Source organism: Amblyomma americanum, chromosome 10, assembly GCF_052857255.1.
Source record: "Amblyomma americanum isolate KBUSLIRL-KWMA chromosome 10, ASM5285725v1, whole genome shotgun sequence".
Taxonomy (NCBI): domain Eukaryota; kingdom Metazoa; phylum Arthropoda; class Arachnida; order Ixodida; family Ixodidae; genus Amblyomma; species Amblyomma americanum.
Window position 1 is genome coordinate 29,933,813 of NC_135506.1, and position 24,410 is coordinate 29,958,222.

The window sequence follows — 24,410 nt, forward strand, 5'->3', positions numbered from 1 at the left end:
AGTTTGTTCCCCTTTGTTGGTCCCAGCTTGCCTATTCAACCGGCTGTCGATTGATAATAAAGTGAGGAGTTGCCCATTCAAGCCACTTCAAAAACATCTTAAAATTAGACTTGTTTGTTTTTCACGTGGAACAATACTCATTGCACAATGACCTCTTTATGACTCCAATCGCGCAACTAAACTTAAGTACGCAATGCTCGAATAGGATGGTGAATGTAAAAGCAAATCAATGGTATTATCGTGCCTTGATATTGTAGTAGGGGTCCAGCTCCAGCGCCAGCGTTACGGGGTTCCTGACGTGGACGCTGAACCCCAAGCCCACGTCCCTGAGGAAGGCAGCCAGGGCATCGGCGCGGTGGTCCATGGTGGCTTTGAGGCACTCGTTGTACAGGGCTGCCGCCTTCCAGCAGCTGTTATTGGCCGTGTCCTCATGCACAGCAGTAGGCCTGAATTAGAGGGGAAGACGTTGTAAACGTACCTTAACAATATGTGAAGTCTTTGATTACCTCGAGATATCTTACTTTCTTAGAATAGTTAATTAGACAGCAATGCTAATGAACTTATTGAAAGATTATGTTATCAAACAGCAGAGCAAGAGTGCACATCTCAAGTTCACTCTGTGGTTTAGCAATCACTGCAGTTTAAGCGAAACAAAACAAGGAACACCAAGAGAGGCTGTCTCCTCTGTGGCCCTGCTCACGTGGTCACCTCATCTTCAAACCAGACTTCGAGTCAGTGTGCGAAGCTGGCCCTTGAGGCGAAGCTACCGACTGAAAGTTCCTTGCGTCGGCCAACGAAGTTTGAGAAAGAGAACAAGCTCTATTGCAATCTACCTGGTTTGCAGGATAGCAACGAGCAGTGAGTTATTTTTCACAACTCGCAAGGCTTTAACTGTATCCTCTGAGCGAACGACGACTGCCGTCGAAAAGGACGAATACGTCATAACGTGCCTCACCTTGTGTTGGTGCCGGCCGCCTTCATGCCATGCGCCATGTTCTTGAGTTTAGAGCGGGCCCGCCAGGAAAGCAGCGTCATCTGGGAGTGGTGGGCACTCACGAAGGACGGCTTGTGCAACCAACCCGAGCACACGTAAGAATAGAAGTCGTCACAGGGGTTGCCACCACCTAAGGCATCCTGGAATGGGCATATAGAATGACGATGAGCATGGCCGCACAAAGCACTGTTTCCACTTCGGCCTGCTTTAGAGCGCTATAAGCCTGTGACTTTCTCCATCTTGTTTTGCAGATGTATATACAAGTCGCGAACAAACGTTTACGGGATGTGGCTGTCTTTGAAAAAAAATACTGCGGCGAAGCCCGGCTGCCACTCAACTTCACAGGCTTTTTAATGCCCTGCCATGATTGATTGTGTAAAAGTAAACCTTTTTCCGTGAACCTGCATCCCATAAACATTTGTACTCGACCCTACGCGTTATTACTGTTGGTGCCGCTGCTCCAAATAGGCTACTCCTCCTTGAGTTATGAAGCAACCATGGATTAAAGTTTTAAGCACCCCCCCCTCTCCCTGCTTTCCAAAAAATCCATTATCCACTTCTTAAGGGGGAGGGGTGGACCTCAACCCATGGCCCTCTAAATGTACGCTGCACAAGTGGCACTATGTTTCTCTCCCATATTTTTATAACATGAGAAAAACAATGCAAGATTTAGTTGTGGGTATATATAAGCCTCGCCTTCAGCGAAGTTGCGGCCAGACGGCACGAGGGTGGCGTTGCAGAGCTGCGTGGGGCCGCGCAGTCGCCGTGGAGCAGGGAAAGCCAGCGCCGGAGGCGACACCTCGCGGCGACTGCGCGTGAGCACCAGGGCGAGAGTAGCCATCACGACGATGACGACGAGCAGAATGATCCCCGCTCGTGCCAGGAACGTCTGCTGCTGGGGGGTCAGGCGAGGCTCCGTCAACCGGAAGTCCATGACTGAACGCCGGAAGTTGGGGCGAGATACCATCCATTATAACGGCATCGGATCAAGAGCATACGTACCAGCAAGGCAGACATGTAGGCGACAACAACGGGGCGCAGCTGGGCTTGGCTAGAGAATCACGCCCGTGCCAGGCCTCATTTTTCTTTACGGCTCAAAAAGGGCGAAGAAACGCTCTCCCGGCAAAGGCCTGAATTATATCACCTGGTTCTGTCTCTTATCGCCTCATTTGCCCAGACGCTACATATGCGTAAGTGGCAGCTATTACCCCTGAGTTGTCAAGACGTGTCGATGTTTCGAACGCTTCGTGTTCCTGTCCCGACGCCAGCAGCCCGGTGGTGGCATCTGTTGGCAGGCAGTACAGCTCTCTCTCTCTCTCTCTCTTTCTCTCTCTCTCTCTCTCTCTCTTTCTCTATGCACTATCATTGTAATGCTGCATTTCGCACCACGAGGTGGCGGCGCTGCATGAGTCTAGGCGGGCGCTTCTCTAAGGGTGACATTACCTGGTCGTTTGCTGATGACGTTGGTGGTGATGAAATATGCAAGCGCTGTTAGTCTTACGGTAGTATAAAGTTTCGGAAACTAATTCACCTGTGCCTCGTTGCCTTCTCGCTCTTGATTTCCCGCCTCTATGCTCGTGTATGAAAGCACTATGGTTCAAGGCATTGGCGCTGAGAATACGCCAGGCAGAACAATTCAAAACATTTTTTTTTCGATATTCGAATTTCGCTTAGTTGCAATTCGCGTCTGCAAACCCTGACATTACGAACACGATGACTGTCGCGCCACCCAGGTGGCTGGCAGGGGTAAGCATTTCATTAAAACTTAGTGCACAGCATTAGAATAATTTTATAAAACTACTACCAATAAATAGGACCAACGATATGCGTCAGATACCAACGACCGACAGTGCCGGCAGTAGCGCTGCCGATGGCTGCGCCATTGCAGGAATAGTGGTCGGCTGCCATTGAGAATATTTCATGAGGTGATGAGAAAGGAGGGTCAGACTGTGCAAGAAACGGCGACTACTTGCAAGAGAAAAAAATAAAGGGCTGAAGGTTCTTTCAGCAAAAATATCGCAATACATTTGCGCCTAGACCTATTGATAAGGTGTAATAGATTCACTCCAGGTGGCATAGCCCCATAACATGGAAAGCCGCTAAGTTTTAACCCAACACGGGCGCTACCATCGATTCTGGCTTGATTTTCTTTGCAAGTTGAAATATCAAACCCTGCCAAAATCGCGATTTCTACCCTCGTTAGTGTTATCATCAACAAAGATCTGCAAGAATATTCAAATTTGTTATACTCGTCTCCGACAGCAGATTGCGTCTTTAACGATTACATTGCAATGAATACGTTTGCACAGACTCCCACCACATATTGAAAAATTGGAAATTGGTTTTCGAGGAAAGAAAATGGCGCAGTATCTGTCTCACATATCTCGGCGGACACCTGAACCGCGCCGTAAGGGAAGGGATAAAGAAGGGACTGAGAGAAGAAAGGAAGAAGGAGGTTTGGTTTATGGAGGTTTAACGTCCAAAAGCGACTCACGCTATGAGGGACGACGTAGTGAAGGGCTCCGGAAATTTCGACCACCTGGGGTTCTTTAACGTGCACTGACATCGCACAGCACACGGGCCTCTATAATTTCGCCTCCATCGAAATTCAACCGCCGCGGCCGGGATCGAACCTGCGTCTTTCGGGCCAGCAGCCGAGCGCATAACCACTCAGCCACCGGAAGAAAGCCGTGCCGTAGTGGAGGGCTCCGGAATAATTTCGACCACATGGGGATCTTTAACGTGCACTGACATCGCACACCACGTATGTATGTCGCCTGTTTCCTAAATCCCATTTTGACTTTTTTGGAGGTTCTAATGTTTGCCAGCTGTTGCAAACAGCGGATCCAAGTGAGGAGTTAATGAGAGACAGTGACCCGCGGAACAACGTGGCTAGAGTAGTGATGCATAACATAATTGCAGGAATGTATGACAACGGCACACAGGCGAAACGCATCGGCAGCACAATGTTCAATACCAAGATCCCCAAGATCACACGAATGTCAGCTGTGCCGGAGCGCCTTTGTAAGGTCTCTTCGTATTTCGTTCCGTCCGACAGATGAAACCTTGTGTTACGGTTACCAATAAGGCATATATGTTTTGACACCTTTTTTGCGGTTGCGCACCTTCAAAGCATGAATGCAAGACTGAAACGCGCATCTCAAAATCAAATCAAATAAGGCAAGCTGAAAGTAGATGCCAGTACAAATAAATGTTTTGATAACTTTTCAGTCGCTGCGCATCTCAGAGCATGACTAGAAGATTGAAACACGCTTTTTGAAATCGAAAGCAATACATATATGCTTAAAGTCGATGCCAGTACAAGTAATATAACAAAAGGCCATAGGCATATCGAGCATTTGTAAGACCCCGGTCCTATAGCTATCGTCCGTTTTCGTGTCAATCTCGTTGCATGTACGTAAGTAATCGTGCTTACAGTTGAGTATACATAAGCACGCGCCGGTAATTTTAACTAGCAAACTGACACCGGATAACGCAAATCCTACACATGTGATTGTACGGCAATGTGCATGAACGAGCAGGTGTTGTCGAATGTGAATAGCAGCGAAATGTTACGCTGGCTACGTGTTGCGCCATTACCCCCCAGCAGTCTAATAAAAGAAACGTTCCCGAATAATATTAGTGGTGTGCGAATAGTAATTTTTCCAAACCGAATCGCATACGAATAGTGTAGTTAAAAACGGAATCGAATACGAATCGAACAGTGATAGAACCAAATCTACTACGAATCGAATATTTGTGCTGTATATATTCGCTACTAATATTCGTACAAAACGAGCAATTGCGTGAAACGTTGAAGCGCCAACGCCAGCGGTGCTATAACGGCGGTGCTATAACTTGCGTAGTTAACGCTAGGGCTGTTAAAAGATGCAAAACTAATCTCCACTATAGGGTCGCACCCGAAATCAGCGGTATTAACTCCATGACCTTCAAGTTATACGTAAACGAAAATTAACTAATTAACTTTTTTTGTTGCTAACGAAAGAGAAAAAACTAGACCCAGGGTGGCAGCTACGTGGGAGGCATGGCCTCCGAGATCGGTTTAACGGCAGGGTTTGCTGTACATGTCTTAGCCCTGCCGCGTCGTGCAGTCTTTGAGGCCATTTAACAGCCTTATGAACGCTGCACACAAATGGGCCTCGTCACAGCACTGAACCCTTCATCTCGCGCTTACTGATCGCGGCAGGATAGTATGCGGCATCAGTGCGGACCGAGTTTTCGGAACAGTTATTGAATGAAAATATGACAGGCCTTATTCTAACCTCGTGGCAATTATTCGAAAAGTAATAAGGGTTTAATTACTGATTAGCTTCCACCCCACAGCAGCCACACGGCTACAAATAAAACTATGTAGCTTCGTCTGGCAAAACTATAACATTTGTGTAATCACACCTTCCTGATCCGTAGTTATAAAATAATTTGTCCTGCTTCGAGATTCGAACTGGAACCACCGCCTCACCGAGGCAGCCGCTCTTCCAGCAGATCTAACCAGGACGGCTAGCATATCGTAGGGCGAGAGCGAATTGATCAATAACTCGATGTGAGAGCAGGGTTAGTCCACTGTTTAAGGAAATCCCCAAGGTTCAGCAGAATTGTTATAACAGAACAATTACTCGTTGACATCCACCCAAGCGCAGCCATACGCTATGCAACCGAAAGCTACACAGCTTCCACGGAAACTTCGTAGTTAAAGAAAAATATGTGAAGTATTCGAAAAGCTCTGAGTTCCAAATAACCAATAGGTGGGTATTTCTTTCGCTATTAGAAAGTTTCATACATTCGCTCACCTCTTATTGATACATTTGACTCCTTCAGTGGACACAACTGTCTTTGCTTTTAGTATCCCTTTGCCATTTCTTTCAGAACTAGGTGGCCTGATCTTAGCGCACGGATGATGATCTGGAACAGCAGTTCATAACCTCCTGTTCCGTTGGCCACAGCTAAGCAAAATGCAAGGGCACGCACAGATGAAGTTTCCTACTGCGCAAAATACTGAACAGCGCACACTCACCTTGACGTGTAACAGTGGACGGGAAGAAATTCTTGAGCGTCGATTCTGGTAGCGAGCAATCGAAGGGGCTGCACTTCGTCGATAACTTCTTCGTCTTCTTTCTATTTTGAATTCAGTGCAATTCAATTAAAACCACTCTTTATTTCCCTAAGAAAGAAAAATAGAAAGGCCCCAATGCCTTTCTCGCGATGTCGTGCTGCGGTAGCGTCAGTGCATGGTATTAGTAGAAACAGCTGCGAAATCGTCAAAAGATTAGTGTTAGGGGCTCTTTGGGCACAGTACAATTATGCTGATGTTGATGATGTAACGAATAGCTCTGAGCTAAAACCAGAAAAGAAAAGAGCTGTTCAGGGCGACCACTCTTAGACCCGGGTCTCTGTTAACGTACCAGATTTCCGGAAATGAATGTGCATTTATTTTCCTTTAAGCGATGATTGCGATGAGAATAGGGTATAGGCCATTCCCTTGAAGATGATGATTGTGATGACACGTGTGAAACAAGCAGCGCATCCTCTGGCAAAATGCAAGCATTTCATGAAAAATGAAAACGCGCAGGCGATAATACGATTGCAAGCGACAAAACTTTGTTCGCAGCTTCGGTTGTGCATTCCGGTTTTGAAGTGATCGTGTTTCTAATACGCATTTGATTTTGCGGTAGGCTTCTTGTGCGTATAGGCTTGCGGAAGGTGGAAGTGTGGGTGGAGACCTTTTGGAGGCAGCAGGTGGGTGGCGCGGGTGAGGGTCGTAGATTCCCTAGGTGAGAGATGCAATTTACCGGCAGCTGCCCGGATGTGCACCCAGAGGAGGGTGGCTCCTCTTCCGGGCCCGGTTGCTTCGCACCGACAGACACCGTATTTTCACCGAAACAAGAGTGTACTACCAACTTAGTAAAAGAAATACACGCTGTCGTAATCATGCATGGGACTGGGCTTTGAAGCAGTAAAATAAAACAGCGTTTGAAAGCGCCAGTCTGTAGTTGAAACCCGTAGCTTCTATGGGTTTTTTTATTTTGCCATTTACTCTAGAATTTAGAAGCACGCAATTACAACAAATTACAACGCCAGGCGATAAGGCAAGCGTAGCAGGGGGCAGCACAAAGTTAGGAGCGCGGATGAGACTAAGAAGTTAGCGGGGATACGGGGGCTGCAGCTGTCAAAGGACAGGGTTCATTGGAGAGGCATTTGCCCAGCAGTGGGCGTAGTCAGGCTGATGATGATGATGATGATGATGCTGGTGATGATGAAATTACTTGCGACCTTTTCTGTGCTCGCACGTGTTGCCTTTGAAGACAAATCTTGAGGTGCTCATGAGACAACGTCGCCGTTTGGAAAACTACGAGTCGAAGCAAGTGGCTGGGGGCCTGTGGCATTGAGAGCGCAGAACTATGATTCATCATGATCATCAGCAGCCTGACTGTGTCCACTTCAGGTCAAAGGCCTCTCCCATGTCTCTCCAGTTAACCCTGTTCTTTGCCATCTACGCCCACCGTATCCCCGCAAACTTCTTGATCTCATCCGCCCACCTAACTTTCTGCCGCCCCCTGCTGCGTTTGCCTTCTGTTGGATGGTTTGGTTTGGTTTATGTGGGTTTAACGTCCCAAAGCGACTCAGGCTATGAGAGACGCAGTAATGAAGGGCTCCGTAAATTTCGACCACCTGGGGTTCATTAACGTGCACGGACATCGCACAGTGCACGGGCCTCAGAAATTTCACCTCCATCCTTCTGTTGGCATTCACTCTGTTACCCTTAAGGACCAGCGGTTATCTTGCCTTCGCATCACATCAGGCGCTGTACACCTCTGTGACCGCTCGACAGTTAATTGCCCATGGCTGCCCGAAAGAGGGACGAAGAAGAAGAAGAATACGATTGGGAGGATGGCTTGGCCGGCTGTGTCGGTGAACGTCGCCCTGCCCGGATCCTTCAAGGTCGAGACCGACGAATTCGTCAATCATCACGGCCAGAAGATCTGCTGCAAGTCCTGGATGCCTCTGACCAGTCTGAGGTTGGACACGCGCGCTTTTTCCTGAGTCCACATCTATACCCGAGAGGCATTCGAGTGAGGCCCAGTTACTCGGCTTATCGACTACTTGTCGTATTCGGACCGCGATTTGTACAGGATTTCAGGTTTTCTCGTGTACAGCCTTTGTCAAAACTATACAGCCTAGGCCTATGGTTCCAAGCCATGCAGCGGGACCATTTAGCACATCTGACAGTCCTAAGGTTGGCAGGGTTGAGGATTTAAGTTCCTCCCGCCTTCGTGGGGTTAAGGTCTCTGGGTATGCAAAAGGAGCCGTGCTGCAGCGCTCAGAAGCAGAACCCTTGGGCTGCATGCTTTTCACAAAATCTGTACCATCGCTCAGTCATGGTCGAGATGTCAGCAAGTTTGGCGTGACGCCGCAAAAGTTATGGTGAATTTTTCGGAGTTAAAGGCTTTCATTGCGAAGTGCAGCAATTATCCTTCAACAACGTGGTATTGCAGACTGTTTTCAACCTTGCTCACACTGAGATCGCTATCGCTAGATTTCAGCAATCTGTAGACATTGCACTTTTAACGCCCACAGCAGTTAAGGCCGTGTTTTTGGTTACGCGGCATAGTTGGTGGCGTCGTAATACGGAGGAAGGCGGAAATCAAAGGGTAGGGTTGATAGGGAAATCAGGCGCGGTACACCTCGGTGAATGATCGGGCTCCTCCCTTCACTATAGTGCCGTATTATAGTGCCGTCAAGCCGAACACTCGCTTTATATAGATAGGTGAGCGAGCGTGTGTGCCTTGCAGACGCCTTGCAGATACCCTGCAGGCGCGCACTATACAAGCGGAAGTCATGGGTTTGGCTCCCTCTGTTTTGTCACGTGTTGTCGCAGGCTTGACATATGTGTAGCACTACCACTCAGTTGTACATTAAAGGATTGGTTAGTTCCTTCCTCTGTACACTAGCGGAAAAGTTACAATATCATAAGTGAACATTTCTTTCTGAAATCCTCTTCGATATCGCGCGAGTTCCCATGTTTGGCGCTGTGAGGATGAATGGCCCGTCCTAGTTCAAAGTGTTATTGAAGCGAAAAGCTTCACTACGCTAGGTGAAGCAGTTGTCGCGTAGGCCGGAGAACGACCTTGAACGACATTCAGCCCAACCACGTTAGCCGTGTATGACCATATGTGGCACAGCTATGGTGTCGAACCCTTGACCGCTGACCTCTACCCATGACCGTTAGTTGAACTTTGACCTTTGACCTTGAGTTGGCCTCTGATTTCTTACCTTTGTCATTGGGTGACCTTCGGGTTTACCTTTGACCTTAAGAACTTCCGATAGGGTGATGTGACGCCACGTGATGACATCCGATGGTGATGTCCTAAGAGCATGTTATACCACGTCATAGCCACGTGGTCGTGTGGGTACATATAGAACGGCTGTAGCGAGCATACAGCGGAGCTGCCATGGACGAGCCTCAGACGCTTATCAAGCGTGCTTGCTTTTCGCTGTATTCCAGGGTTAGCCATGTTAAGCCACTGCCATTTTTTTTATCTTAGCCGCTGCAGGGGGCTGGTTTTCATGATCCACGGGTATATGGAGCACAGTGGCGTCCCGTACTACGACACGCTGGCTACGATGCTGGTCGGACTGGGCTGCTACGTCTTCATCCAAGATCTCGGTGAGTGTATATACTCGTCAGCCAATTTCACACAAAATTTCTCTGAACCGAAACTACAGTGTCTTGAAGGGTAACGCTCCGAAATATTTAGCACTATTTCTATATTATATTTAGCACTATGCTGTGTTCTCTATATATACTCTGAAAGATATGTAAGCATCCTTCTCGACCTCATTAAAAGTGTTAAAATTTCATGAAATTTACAAGGCTATATGCGTCGTTTATATTGAAGGGAACGGGAACGATCTCTTTAACTGTAACTAGAGGTGTTAATCTGACGCCGTGCAACAAAAGTGTCAGGAAGAAGGAACGCTAGAAAAGGCCTTATTTCTTGGCATTTGGTCACGCGAACGCAAACTATATATACAAGCCATGTTCTGCCCTTTCCTGCGCTCCACAATTCTCTGTTTAATGTGCGACCTCTCCAGAAGCCTGGAAGGAAATGCTGCTGCTTGGAGGCTTTCTTGTTCCGAAAACATTAATAAGGAAGTATACTTTGTCGGCTGCCTCATATGCGCGTGGTAAAGTATTGATACAATCTCCCACAAAGGTCACATACACATATGGACTATCACGGGGGCCATATAAGTTGTTGTGTCTCTGACAAATCTTCGAAGGGCATTGCTACCGCGGCCATGCTACCGCGGGGCTCAAATCCATTAGCCATGCTGAGGCTAATGGATTTTAGTTAATGGACACACACACTCACACACACACACACACATGCGCACGCGCACGCACACGCACACACACACACACGCACACGCGCACACACACGCACACACACACACACGCGCACACGCACACACGCACACACGCACACACGCGCACGCGCACACGCACGCACAAGCGCACGCACACACGCACGCACACACACCACGGCTTCTTCACCTACTGGGCCGGACCTTGAACTGCCATCTCGGACGAGGTTCGTGTTAGGAAGACCTTGCCGCAGTCAGACTGCAGAAATCCTCAGCGCTAAGCAGCAGCCTCCTTCTCGTCAGATTTGCGACCATTAACAGCTGTCTTCGAATCTTTTACGAATCTCCAACTAAGCTGTAACCTAATTCTTTCAATAACTTCTTAATTTTTTTTCTTTTCCGCTTTCAGTAGGCCACGGGATGAGCGAGGGGGGCCGGGCGAACGTGAAGACATTCGACGACTACCTGGACGACATCCTGTTTCACGTGGACAAGACGAGGCGGAAGTTCTCACGCAAGGCCGTCTACCTCATCGGTCACTCCATGGTCAGCGCATACCACATTACTCGTGGAACGAACGCGCTGTTGTTAGCACATTTGAGCACACTGGCGTTGCGCAGAGTTTTGCTTCCCGACGCAATATTAAGTGCACCAAGAAAGACCAACTGTTATCGGAGGTCATCTGAACACATCTCTTCTTTGGGGTATCACAGTTCGTCGCGTGGAAAAGAATATATAGTTAGCAGTGGACACATCAGCGCCGAAAAACATGTACAGATGGTCGACTGGCGCACCGGGCTGAATAAGTCAGTCTGTGGGCTGGCGAGAGCCTTGAAGTACTGGTCAGTCTGCAGTCTTCTTCTAGTTGCCCAACATCCTTATGAATGTCACTGCTACGGATAAACTACTATGCTCCTATACCGGTCACAACGCCGCAGAGTACTGAAGCACCTGACACTATTTCTTTCAAGCGTTTGTAACCAGGATAACACAAACTCCTCCCGGCCAGGCGTGTTCTTTTATTGCTCACTGATAAAGTTTTTCGGACAAACTGCAAAAGCCATTATGTGCCGGGCGGTACTGCGATTCAAACCAAGCACCTACCACGTAACGAGTGAATGCTCCATATGCTCCAGTTAAGGCTGTCACTGTGGTCGAAGCTATGGTGAACTTTTGACCGACTTGTTCAACAGCGCACACACAGCAGAAAATGACGAAACACGCACATACGTGCTCATGTGCTTCTCGGTTTCTGTTCTCTTGTGGTCTGTTTGGTTCCCTCAAGGCATCCTAACTAATTTTCCAGGAAGTAGTACCACGCATTCACAAGACAGACATAAAGGAGAAGGACCCTGTACAAGCGCTGGTTCGATGTTCTTCCTCCCCCTTGTATATGTATTGTGAATGCGGTTTACTGCTTCTTGAAGCTATGAACCATCTGGCCCGTCTACAAGTTCCGTTGACCTTATAGTAACTACTAGCCCAACAGGCTTCAGTTTTAAAGGGGCTGTGAAGGGGGCTCTAATAAAGTTGCGGCATGTCTGGGATATTGAAGCACGCCGCTTCACGAATAGTGTCCAGCAATGATTTTTTTAAATGCGCTTTGTAGAAGCTGAGTTATCTGTATATATAGTTAAAATTTGAATTTCAGCGTATTCGCGCCTTTCCCTCTCCTCTCGTCACTTTTTGCACTCTGGAAGGTAGGCGCTCCTTCGCCGACCCCCCTCTGGGAGCGGAGCTTCCCGACCCGCCGGAGATAAGCGGCTTATAAGAATGTAACCAATGGCCACCTCTCACCTTGTCTACGCAGATGCGGGGGACGGAGGAGGTTGCGAGCATGAAAAGTCGCCGGGAAGGGCTCGCCAACTTTGACGCGCGATTGTGGGTCGTCTGCTGCGTGTAGAAGAGTATTATTTGGCTCTGGTTTTCATGGCAACGCAGTGCAGTGATTAGGTGAGTTAATATGCTCTCCTGAGAAAGCGTTTCAGAGCCCCTTTAAGGGACACCGTAGTGGAAATGTATACCGGCGAATTTTCTCCGTGAAAAGGGGATTCGTTTTCCCTCGAACCCGAATATCCCTGCGCTAAATTGTTTCCGCGCTGAGCGCCATGACTAAGGTAAAATAAATCCATGATCTTCAGTTGCTGACGTGAGTGGCTTGACAAAAAGGCCTTCTACATAAAGACAAAAGCTACTGAGGGGCTGAAAAAAAAGAAAGTTAGATAAAGTGCCCTTTTTCCCAGGGCGGGACACTGGCTCTCATGGCAGCTCAGAAGCGTGTCCACGACTTCGCCGGAATCATCATCGTGTCGCCGCTGATTGCCCCGAGCAAGGAATTGGCCCCCTGGTACAAGGTGAAGCTAGAAGCATTACGTCTCCTTGGCGAACGTAATACCTTCATAAGAATGGTCTACGTGCTTTCTATCGACTTCTTATAGACTAAATTGCTTTCCCATAGATATTTCCCTTGGTTTGTTCATAGTCAATAGACTGTTTATAGAAAAAAGTCCTTAAAATTCTCACTTTAATACATGCGATGTTCTAGCAGTAACGAACGAAGACTTTCACCGAGGTTTCAGTCTCCTCTATTTACTAACCTCAAAAGCTCCGCTCTCACGTTTAAAAGCTGCCTTCCAATGCTAAGTGAATCAGGTTGCTATTCTTTGCCGCAGAAATGTGCCACCGTTGCCAAGAGAAAACATCCTGTATAAAAAGTCAAAGAGGCATAGGGTGGGCGCAACTGGCAAGAGACTTAGAAGAGGCCTTTGCCCTGCAGTGGATGTAGTCAGGCTGCTGCTGGTGCTGATGATGATGATGATGACGATGACGATGATGATGATGGTGATGATGGTGGTGGTGGTGGTTATGGTGGTGATGATGATGATGATATGATGATGATGATGATGATGATGATGATGATGATGATGATGATGATGATCTAAATCTACCCCGGGACTTGGGTAGCATACCCTGCCCGTAAATAAAAATGAGTCCACTAGGGGACTGCTTACAACCTTTTTACTCCCACATAGTCTAAATTTTGTTTACAGTGCATGATATTGAAACGTTTGCTAGAAACTTCGGAGTTTTTAGCTGGCTCTTGCAGACATTTCTAAATTGTGAGCTGTGCTTGCACCAGGAAGCGAACCCGCCGCGATGGCTCAGTGGTTAGAGCGCTCGGCTACTGATCCGGAGTTCCCTGGTTCGAACCCGACCGGGGCGGCGGCGTTTTTATGGAGGCAAAACGCTAAGGCGCCCGTGTGCTGTGCGACGTCAGTGCAGGTTACAAATCCCCAGGTGGTCGAAATTATTCCGGAGCCCTCCACTACAGCACCTCTTTCTTCTTTCACTCCCTCCTTTATCCCTTCCTTACGGGCCAGTTCAGGTGTCCAACGATATATGAGACAGATACTGCGCCATTTCCTTTCCCCCAAAAAACGATTATTATTATTATTATTATTATTATTATTATTATTATTATTATTATTATTATTATTATTATTATTATTATTATTATTATTATTATTATTATTATTATTATTATTATTATTATTATTATTATTATTATTACCAGTAAGCGAGATAGCAAAATTGTCTGCGCGGAAATGCAACGAGATATTTAAGTACCACCGTTTGTACTCGTTGAACTTCAGAGCTTAGGCCTGTGGGAGCATTTTGACAAGTATTCTTGTCAATGTTAATGCAACGGTGGCATTTATCTATGGCATGGCCGATACGGGCTGCATGGTTCGACGACAGGCCCGCAGTGTTCGAGCAATGTGGCTTACGGCCCTTGGAGGGCCAAGCCCTTGGTGTATGGGTGACAGTACAGTACGCGGATTAAAAGTGATTGCCGAAGCTAAAGGCAACCTATCGTGTCGTAGAATGCAGCGTCGATGATGTATTTGATCGAAAACTTGAAAAGCGCACCGCCACGTTCTCAACGCAACCCGTCCTCTTCGTGCTGTCGCTAGTATCAGCTTAGAGCGCGTACGCCCTCAGGGTACGGTTACGTACGTAGCGTTTTCCGCATGCGCATTCGTTAGCCGCAGTGTCCCTGCGTGCGCCCAAGTAAAGGTAATGCGTCTAATTTCGCTGAGGGAGAATTAATAACCTTTTATAGAGCGTAAGAAGGCACAAAATGAATTCAGAGGCTGGAAGTCTCAGTCCGCTAGCCAACGTTTCAACAAGAGGAAAAGTCTTCGCATGGTTTCCACAAGACAACCTTGCATCTGGCCAGACGACGACTAGACAGATGCGCGAAATCTGAGTACTCCCTACCACCCCTTCCCTTCTGCCCAGCCCTCTCTCTACTACTGTGAGGGTGCCCCGGCAACTGCAACCCATAGTCTCCCTTACAAAAATGGTATGTAGACAGGCTATACACTTCTTAAAGACTCTATTGTCTTCCTATAGTTGTTTTTTGTCTGTTCACAGTCTATAGACTGTCTGTATACAAAAGTCTACTAAAAGTATATGGCCATAAATCTATAGGTTGTCTATAGACTGTCTATATGATCTGTATCGCCTATAGACTGTTCTTTTGGGGTTTGTCGCTAGAGAGACTATAGATTTTATATACAGAAGTCTATGGACAGTGTATAGACTGTCTAAAAAATTTTTTGCAAGGGCTTCCTTGGCGGAATTTTCTCAAGTATTCCTAACTGGCCATACATAGCTCTTTCTTGCATACTTTCATGTAAGTACGCGGATTTCGCCGATCTGAGGTCTAACAAATCTCGCCTAATAAGACTTCTCATGCTCGGCACACTAGAGGACCACGACCAAGATCCTGGGCCGCCTGGTGCCCGGCATGCCCGTGGCAGCGCTGGACCTGACGCTGCTCACTCGGGATGCCAACGTTGTGTCCTGGCAGAGGAACGACCCGCTGCGCTACAAAGGCCACATACCGGTGGGCTGGGCCGCTGCAGGAGTTGTGGCACTGGAGGTAGGACTCGGGTTTAAAACCCCACAGATTTGTTGTTTCACAGCTACTACGGTTAAGGCCACGTTTTCGGACCTTTCAGCGTTGACGTAACCCCGCGTACCGCTGATTGGCCAGCATGCAGTGGTGTCACACATGACGTCACTGTATGCACTGCGCTGTGGCAACTTGCCCCGCTGAGTATTCCGAACAGAGGGAAGTCACGAGTGCAAGCACATTGACGTCATGTGCACTTCACCAAAGAAAAAGACAATTAATAATAATAATAATAATAATAATTGGTTTTGGGGAAAAGGAAATTGCGCAGTATCTGTCTCATATACCGTTGGACACCTGAACCGCGCCGTGAGGGGAGGGATAAAGGATGGAGTGAAAGAAAGGAAGAAAGAGGTGCCGTAGTGGAGGGCTCCAGAATAATTTCGACCACCTGGGGATCTTTAACGTGCACTGACATCGCACAGCACACGGGCGCCTTAGCGTTTCAGGCAATTTATAATATGTGGTTATTTAATTAATGTAATAATATATTAACGTATTAATTTATATATTGGTTGAATAATAAAGGCAAATAATAATCTGTAATTAATAATGAAATTACATTCACCGCAGCAAAGAGCTGTCATTGCATCTCGTGTTATACAGAGAACACCGGCTTGTGAGGTTCCTTAATCCCAAGATGCTTAAGGCTGCGTTGAGCAAGTAATCTGAGGATGCTGAAACGCCTGGCAATGAATGGTGAAATTTAATATAGTGGAAATAAGTAACAAAAGATAAGATGGTTTGTGGGTACAGCGAGAGAGTAGCCTGATCAAGATAGAGCAGAAAGCATGCGGAATAGTATAAAGGAGGTAGGTTCGGGCATAAACTTAGCCATGGGACAACTATCCACCACATCCCTATTATAGGGGCGTGTTGACAATTATCTGCTTCTTTTTTAAGAACCCTGTTGAAGAGTTTTTTAGGGCTATATCAGGAGCTTTTGCGCAGCAATGTTATCATTAGCCCCACTGCCTAATTGTGAACCTTTGTACTGTCTTCGTGTGTTCTTTATGCCAGTCTACCTGGCCTGCATAGTTTGCTGACATGGTTTTCTTTTTATCTTCCTTATCTGCCGTTCTTCGGTATGTATGGTGACTCGCGAAGTAGGAAATGGGTCGTTGACCCCACTTTGAGTTGACGAAAATACCTGGGCTCATGGAACTGGTCAGCCAGAGATGCCTTTACGCCATAAAAACTTATCGTCACCTGAAGGCACTTCTAAAAGCCTAAATGTATTAAGGAATACTGAGGGCAGCCCCATCCATTTTTTTTCTACATAAAAGAATTTCTATGGCCCCTTTTGTGTGTGTTGATGCTTTGCCGGCAATATTAAACGCATTTATCGCTGCTAAAAATTTTTAAGTTTAGACATTTCTGCTAATCGATTCAAACTCGCTACGTCTACGCCGACAGGGACTTGGTGATAAATGTTTGGAAGGGAATGGCAGTTTAGTACTTAGCCTTATGAATATCACCCAAAATCTTTGTCGGCGCACTGAAATTGCTTGAGAAAATGGCCGAGGGTGGTGGTACTTATGTTTTTTACCTAGTCTAGCTTGTAAAAGCTCTTTTTTATGAGAAGCAGCTTCTGCGTGATTAAAATGCAGCTTTATGCTGGCATGGACCAACTCAAATTTTTCATGAGTGTCCTTTTAAAAGGTTATGAAGACGGTGGTCATTATTCCAGAGGAGAGATTTAGAGCTAGGGGTGTGTTCTATAAGCTCCCCTTTGCAAGGCTGAAATTCAAACCACGTGTTGTGAACACTTCTGGCAAATGGCGTACATTTTCACCAGGACAGGGCGGAAAGGATAGCACTCGAGCGCGTGCACTGAAAGCCAAAGAGCTGCTGCCCGCAGCTGCCGATTTCATTGCCTTTTCCTGATTTCGTTCAGAATCTTCACAAGAAAGCTCACCTGGTCCAGGCGCCACTGCTGGTCCAAGTTGGCGCAGCAGACAAGATATGCGCACCCGCCGCAACGGAAGAGTTTTTCCAGACCGTCCACAGCAGCGACAAGACTTTTAAGGTGCATTGGCCAGGCATTCACCCCATGTACATTTCCATAGCGTTTCCCTGAATTCCTTCGTTTCCATCGTGTAATCTCCTGCATATACCACGCCTTCGCATTCCCTTAGCCACGATGGCTATGGAGGGACCTCCTTCAGGACTTTACTCCGAAGCTTGGGCGCACTGATTTGTCCCCGCTCAATCTTTCTGCTGCATAATGCGTTTCATTCTAGCGAAACAAGGACCAACTACTTCCAACTTTTGTTGTATGTAAAAATAGACTATATGACTCCTTCTAGCCAAATTGTCATCAGTACGTAAGCAAAAGGGGCATTTATTATCGAGAGAATTAGATTTGAAGATGCTACTCTTTTTGTCCATTACTCGCTTCAAACTTGTGACATCGAGACTGAAAAGCATTCCGTGGTCACTGGCTAGAAGGAATTGGCAGTGTAGCCGAGCTCCAGATATCTGCTCCACAAAACATGCCACGTTGCTCTGCGGCAAATAAAACAATCACAACTTTCATAATGAATTCTGCAATGGACGTTGTTTCTGAACCTATGACTCTCATTCTCACGACTTATAGTACTACGCGCCCCCACGTGCACCACGTGCGCGGGGCCTGTGTGGAGCGCCCCACACCAGGATGGATTTTTTTTTTAAACTGTGGAGCTTGTCTTAAAGCTGTATAGCTTTCCTTTGTAGTCGTTTAGCTGCGCTTGGGTGGATGCTAATCAGCAATTGTTCCCTTATTACAAATTCACTCCACCTAAGGGCATTCCCTTAAAACACTTTCGACCACCTTCACTGTAACCAAGGGAGCAAGCTTGCAATTCAAAGGGTATGAAGCTGGGTTCCTTTACCTCGGCCAGGCTTCGCTACGAAATTTCCTTGTCTTCTATTAAAAAACTACCTTTTCTGAAAATTACATAGCGGAATGGACACAAAGCATCAGTCAATAAGTGTGCCTGGTGTTCATCGCAAAACAGTTTGCGAGGCTTGTTGGTGTGCATGTTTCCCTCGTCGACTGATCAAGCAGTAATAATTAAAAGGGAAGAGGCAGTATTGTAGCCAGCTGTGGGTTGGGATGTTGGTGGGGCTGGACGTCTCTGGCTTTTTTAAGATGGAGCAAAATAAGGTAAAACCATTGCCGTTTACACAATGCCGGCAACACATCCTACGAATGGGATAGCAACCAATACGATCCAGTAGTGAATCTTGGGGTGTATTGTGGCCGCCCCGTTTTCTCTAAAAGCAACGCATGGAATGTATTCATGCATCCATTGGTGCGTTTTTGTGCCCATTTTAAAACAGCTGACACTGCGGTGAAGCCTGCCGCATGGCTGTTTCACATTTGGACCCTGCTGATTCCTTAGGTGTACTCAGGAGTTTGCGAAAAAAAATAAAAATCAGTTTCTCTTCAGAATTTCTGTAGTAAGCATAAATCCTCACAATAAACTGCGCCGCTTAACACAAGAAACGACACATCCAATAAGAAAAGTGTTTTCGTCTTACTAAATTAAAATTTCACTATTTGTCCGCCAAGTGAAGGGTGCATGCACCTCGCCAAAGCGGAAAGAAGTAGGCAGAATAATTGCCAACCTTCATTCACATATGAGTAGCACACGTTGCGGTATGCGTCCTTACAAGTGACGAATGCGATACCAGTATGGGAAAGACTCTCACACGACAAATTCATAACTTGTGCAAGGCATGTTTAAATTAATACGCTTCAAGACCACCTCGTGACGACGCTCATATTTCTTTCATTGATTTCACATTGTCACAGTTTTTTCAAAAGGACGAACCGGAGAGAGTAACCAATAGGATCGCGGGACCTAATGAGCGTTAACCTGACTGCTCCTTTCGCGATAAATTCGAATTGCGATCTCTTCACGCGACTGAAGCTGCTTCATGAACTTGCACGTTGCTGTCGTTGCACCCATAACGTACAGAAACACAGCTGGATGCTCTCTTCCCCGGAAAACAGGTCTACCCGGGTGCCTACCACAACATCCTGGCGGAAATAGAAGGCGTGCCAGAAAAGGCGTTCCAGGACATCGCAGACTGGATGGCGGCGAGGTTGCCGCCTGAAAGCGCAACGCCTTCACTCGACTTATCACAGTCGAGCAAACAATGAGCCCTATAGCCACCGGTGCTGGACGAAGAAAGGCGGAACGTCACTCCTGCGTTCTGCAACTAAACGAATACATATAGCTCACGGTGCGAGTGCAAGGTAAATTATGTAAATATGATCTTGCCGCTAACGGCAATGAGTAAACTCAAGAAGTATTGAAGAACCTGCACCTTTGAGGGCGAACATGAAGCGGTATCTTATACCCAGTCCTTTTATCTGGGGTGCTGAACATACCTATTCATGAGCTAGCCATATGGATTGTCGATCAGTGTATTACTTATAGAGAAAAATCAAGAAATATTGAAGAACCTGCACCTTTGAGGTCTACTCTTTCGTGTGGTTGTTTGGGCGGTGCGAACAAGAAGCGGTACTGTCACGACGCAGCTGGCGTACGTCGTGGGGAGTGCCGCCGATGGGGAGCAGGGGAACACGCCGACAAAAGAGCGAGGCTCTCAGGGCGGCGTCGCGCGCGAGTTTCGGGAGCCTCGGTCTAAGCGAGGAGGAATGGTCTGTTTTTGGAAGTCGGTCGATCAGAAGCAGGAGACGACGACAGGACGGCTCGGGTGGGCCAGCGCCGGAGGCGAGCGGGCATCCGGGCACCCTAGGCCAGAGCGGCTAACAGGACGCATGTGTCGTAAATGGTTTCTATCCCCTTGTTGTGGCATTTTTCTAGTTAGCCACGGCACCTTGCAGCGAGCCGTGTGTTCGATATTTTGTGCTTTTCTTTTGCGTTGCAAGGCGTGTGTTTTATATTATGTGCTTTTCTTTTGTGTTGTGATATGCTGCGTTCGAAATGTGGCGGGAAAGTCACCTATTGGCTGAGGGGGTAGTTTTGGCGGGAGGACAAGGAGATGGGTGCGCGCTAAGGAGAGCGCGGGAGGTTGGTCGGTGGCAGCCGGACAGATCGGCCGTGTGCGGCCGGTGGTGGTCCCGAGGTAGCGGAGTTGGAGAAGCGGAGTTCCTTGAGCGGCGGCCGATCGGGTTGGCCGTGTGGTGGCCGACGGTGATACGGAGTCGCGAGAGTTTGGAGTTTTGTCTTTTTTAGTTAAAGCGGAGAGGCCGAAACCTTTCGGCATATGTAAATCAGTTCTGTAAATATTGTAATAAATAACCTTTTGAGGAAAGCCTTTCCAAGTGCCAACGTCAGAAGACCTGCACGCCTGTCTCAAACTCACCAGTCGCGAAGTACGTCCCCCGGGTCACTCACGAGACCCGCCCTCTACCACTCCACGTCAACATCTGGAGGTAACATCGCACAAGAGAGAGAGGGAAAACATATATTCGTGACTGGTACCTTATACCCCGTCCTTCTATCTAGAGTGCTGAACGTACCTATTCATGAGCTAGCCATATGAATTGTCGATCAGTGTATTACTTATAGAGAAAAGTCAAGAAATATTGAAGAACGTGCACCTTTGAGGTCTATTATTTCGTGCGGATTATCGGGCGATGCGAACAAGAAACGGTATCTGATACCTAGTCATTTTCTTTATAGTGCTGAACATACCTATTTATGAGCTAGCCATATGGATTGTCGATCAGTGTATTACATATAGTGGAAGGGTTGCACACGTTGTTCGCCTATACTGATTTTATTCTTTGTGATTTTGCTTTAGCTTCAATGTTTTAATATTGGAATTGCAGCAACTAGTAACCGCTGCTTATTTACGTTGAATCTACCTTATTTTGCATTTGGCAGTCGTCCCCATGGTTTCAACTACGGGGCCGCCAAAAATACTACGTTCATTTTTTATTCTATGCACAATATTTAATAAACCTGCATTATTGGTCCTTTGTTTGACTCAGTGACTGATTTGATTTAATGATTGTTTACTTTCTTTTTATCAGACATAGTGTAGAACTTTGCTTACGGGCTCTTTTTACTGAGCATTGTTTATGCTTTGGATGGCGAAAAGTTCTATAAGCTTATAAATGAATACATCGGTCTAGATCAGTTGTTTTGCTCTAAAAATAAAAGTACCGTATGTGTTCCTCGTTTGTTTTTGCTGTTTTTTATACCCGTTTTTGTCTCATTTTTTGGTTTCCAAATTCGTGGCAGTAAAGGTACCCAGCTGCATTCGCTGCTGTGTGTGATTAAGCCTTCAAAAAAAAAAGAAGATAAACTGCACAGTTGAAGTTTTGTGTCAGTATTAAGTATTTTGTATTCCCGAACAGCCATTTTACTCTTACAGAGAGAGTTTTGTGAGAATGCTGTTGGTTATGGCAGCTGTAGAAGTGTGCCCAATATGCCGTCTGTGCCAAAAGCAACCAAGCAAGGTGATATGTTTTTTAGCCGTGTAGAGCAGTACTTTGGGCACTACAGAAGCTGTAGACCTGTGTAAAGTAAGCAGAACATTTGTCATAACCATCAGACACATTTTGCTCATTACGGGTGCTGTAACGGCTGCACTAAGTGGCTGAGAAGGAAACGCTCGTTGCCTGATTACATTTGTGAAAGAGTGCACCTACTCTAGATACGAGTTTATGGTGTTCTAGTACCTTCTTCATAACATTCTGATGAATCCTGGCAAAGCCTAAAGTAGCAAAACTGCGGGAAGCAAGGCGAAAAGTCCAGAAACACAAGCACACATATATTGTGATCTAAAAATAATGAAATATTTATTGTCTTTATTTTTACAGTGACTAAACATTTCAGGACCAAAGTGCGAGCAAGGAAAGACCACACATTCATAATTTTATTTTCATCCTTTAGCTGCACTTCACTGACTTAGTGACCACGAGCCGGCACTCTTCGCTGCATAGCTTAGGCAGAAATTGTGCGATCCCAGGAGACGCCACATGATTAAGTAGTTTTGCCTCTTTGATGTTGCTATGAATGTGAAGTCTATGACCTGTGAGAAGACAAACCTTTCGCGATAAGCTAGAGGCATATTTTGCGCTGCACACACCCACGGCCGAGATGACAAGTTTATACCGCAGGCAGTTTTTATCCGTTATTTGACTATAGGATAGATGCTCTGAAGTGGATCAGGTCCTATCAGAAGTGGATCAGGTCCTATCAGAAGCTGATCAAATTGTTTTTCTGTGAAAACAGAACGTGTTATCGGCAGGAGATTGATAGAGGCTACCACTTAATGTATGCAACTCATTTAAGTTGTTGGAGACTTTCTCTACCAAAGTGCATATATATGTAAAATTCGCTGCATGGAAGAATGGAGGCCTTGAGAGAACAGCCTCTAGATTGTAGGTTTGCTTAGCTTTCTTTTTTCATCCGACGCAGTATATTACTGTTTTAACGCCGCTGCTATCGAGAGTGATGCGTGTTCAACAAACCTGGAGGAAAGCAAATTGAGAGCCTCTAATGAGTATTCAATATGGATAATTTAAGTAAGGGCATCATATACAAAAAAGTCGTCCGCACGGATAGTTTGCTCCTACAAAAAATACAATAAACGGCACTTCTGAAATGAAAACAATAGTAAACTGACATGCATCTGAATGCCCAAAGTTCAGTGGCGATGACATCCCCGTGAGTCTACGTCTTGGAGCTTGGAGGCAGTGCCCTCTCTAGGGCTTCAGGACCTTAAGCTCCCACAGTTCCCATGATGCATGGCGCTGAGTATTCGCGGAATTTCCCATTGCCAAGCGGACGCGCTCATGACGTATGGTGGATGCTTGGCTGGAGCGCCGCAAAATGTGGGCGCGTTCACGCTGGCACCGGAATTTCCTCCAGGAAAATGCGAGCCGTGTGATTGGTGAGTGGCGGCTACGTCACTGGCCCTGGCAGCCGCCTTGCCTGGCTAATCCCGACGTGAGCCACATGAGCACCGAGTACAGTCTACTTCCTCTCGAGGGTGCTCTGCCATCTTCGGTGTTAAAGAGTCGCACGTTCTTGTCCAAAACGTACCTCATGCTGGAAAAGTGATCACGAATATACACTGATTATGATCGCACAGTTTTAAAGCATCACCAAAGAGCAGCGAGCATGAGCATTTGATTAATGACGAGGCTAAAAGTTGAGCTACTTGCAACATGTTCATCACTGGGAAGCAACAGCGATACAGTGACGTATACTAATAGAACAGCCGAACAGGAAGAGGCGCTACTGACAACAAAACTTTTGCAGCGACAGCTGTTAAGACGTCTTCTTTTGTGCGGTGCCGTCGGCGTAGCACGACAGGTGCAACGTTCCACGCTGATTGGAGAAAACAGTGACACCATGAGTGACGTCATGGCAATGCACCACGCTGAATGGTCCGAACATAATGGCGCCACTCGTGATCTCACGAGTTCCCTTTCCATCCTCTGGCTTCTCTCCCTCGCCGCGTGTGTCAAGTGGGACACCAGTTTTTTATGAACGGATACGCGACACTGCATTAACGTGCGTGACGCATGGTTACTGTATAAAACTGGGTACTGTAAAACATATGGTTGCTGCAAAACCACTGCTTGCTGTAAAAAAGTCAGCAGACATCCACACCTGCACCCAGAGTTACTAAAGACCACGACTGGTCTCAAAGCACGCGGTATGCTTCTTACGAAAAAAGACTTAGGTCACCTGTTGCACCAGACAATTTAAAATGGATTCATTTTTCTCAAAAAATCGTGTAAGGATGGCTCACGCATGATCTGCTGCTGTTTTTATAATTCAGTGCGCAGGTACAGGAAGGCGCATTACACAGTCTACATATACCGCAAGTGTTGGCCAACAATGCTTGATTGGTGTGGTGAAATGCATACAAGTCAAAGCAGGACAATTCGTATTCTAAAAGCACCTAAGATGCGATGAAACTTTGATAGTAAAAGAAGAAATTCTAGTTGTAACGTGAAGTTAGGAGAAACACGTTCAAAAAAAGCCCTCTGCCCCATGACATTAACATTAACTGTACGTTTATACCGTGGTTAGGGATGACAAACGGCAAGCAACTGCATGTTTCTTT

General features: G+C 46.7%; 3 protein-coding genes across 8 annotated transcripts in view; 1 reads left to right on the top strand and 2 right to left on the bottom strand.

Annotated features, from left to right (window-relative positions):
* Positions 1–235: 235 nt before the first annotated feature.
* LOC144108129 (uncharacterized) lies at positions 236–6,103 on the bottom strand. The gene is made up of 4 exons (XM_077641407.1): positions 6,027–6,103; positions 1,691–1,930; positions 956–1,124; positions 236–446 (listed from the first exon to the last, which is right to left on the bottom strand). The coding sequence occupies exons 2-4, from the start codon at positions 1,926–1,928 to the stop codon at positions 236–238; spliced, it is 618 nt and encodes a 205-aa protein (XP_077497533.1). The 5' UTR covers positions 1,929–1,930; positions 6,027–6,103.
* A 1,797-nt stretch (positions 6,104–7,900) lies between these two features.
* LOC144108130 (monoglyceride lipase-like) lies at positions 7,901–19,589 on the top strand. The gene is made up of 7 exons (XM_077641408.1): positions 7,901–8,028; positions 9,556–9,677; positions 10,788–10,924; positions 12,622–12,732; positions 15,153–15,326; positions 17,257–17,388; positions 19,363–19,589. The coding sequence occupies exons 1-7, from the start codon at positions 7,901–7,903 to the stop codon at positions 19,510–19,512; spliced, it is 954 nt and encodes a 317-aa protein (XP_077497534.1). The 3' UTR covers positions 19,513–19,589.
* A 2,514-nt stretch (positions 19,590–22,103) lies between these two features.
* LOC144106987 (complement C3-like) overlaps positions 22,104–24,410 on the bottom strand; it is a 74,184-nt gene continuing 71,877 nt past the window's right edge. For all 6 annotated transcript variants that reach the window (XM_077639962.1, XM_077639963.1, XM_077639965.1 and 3 more), the window contains one exon: positions 22,104–23,383. In XM_077639962.1, coding sequence (XP_077496088.1) covers positions 23,242–23,383 — 142 coding nt within the window. In that variant the 3' untranslated portion in view covers positions 22,104–23,241. The remainder of the gene's footprint in view (positions 23,384–24,410) is intronic.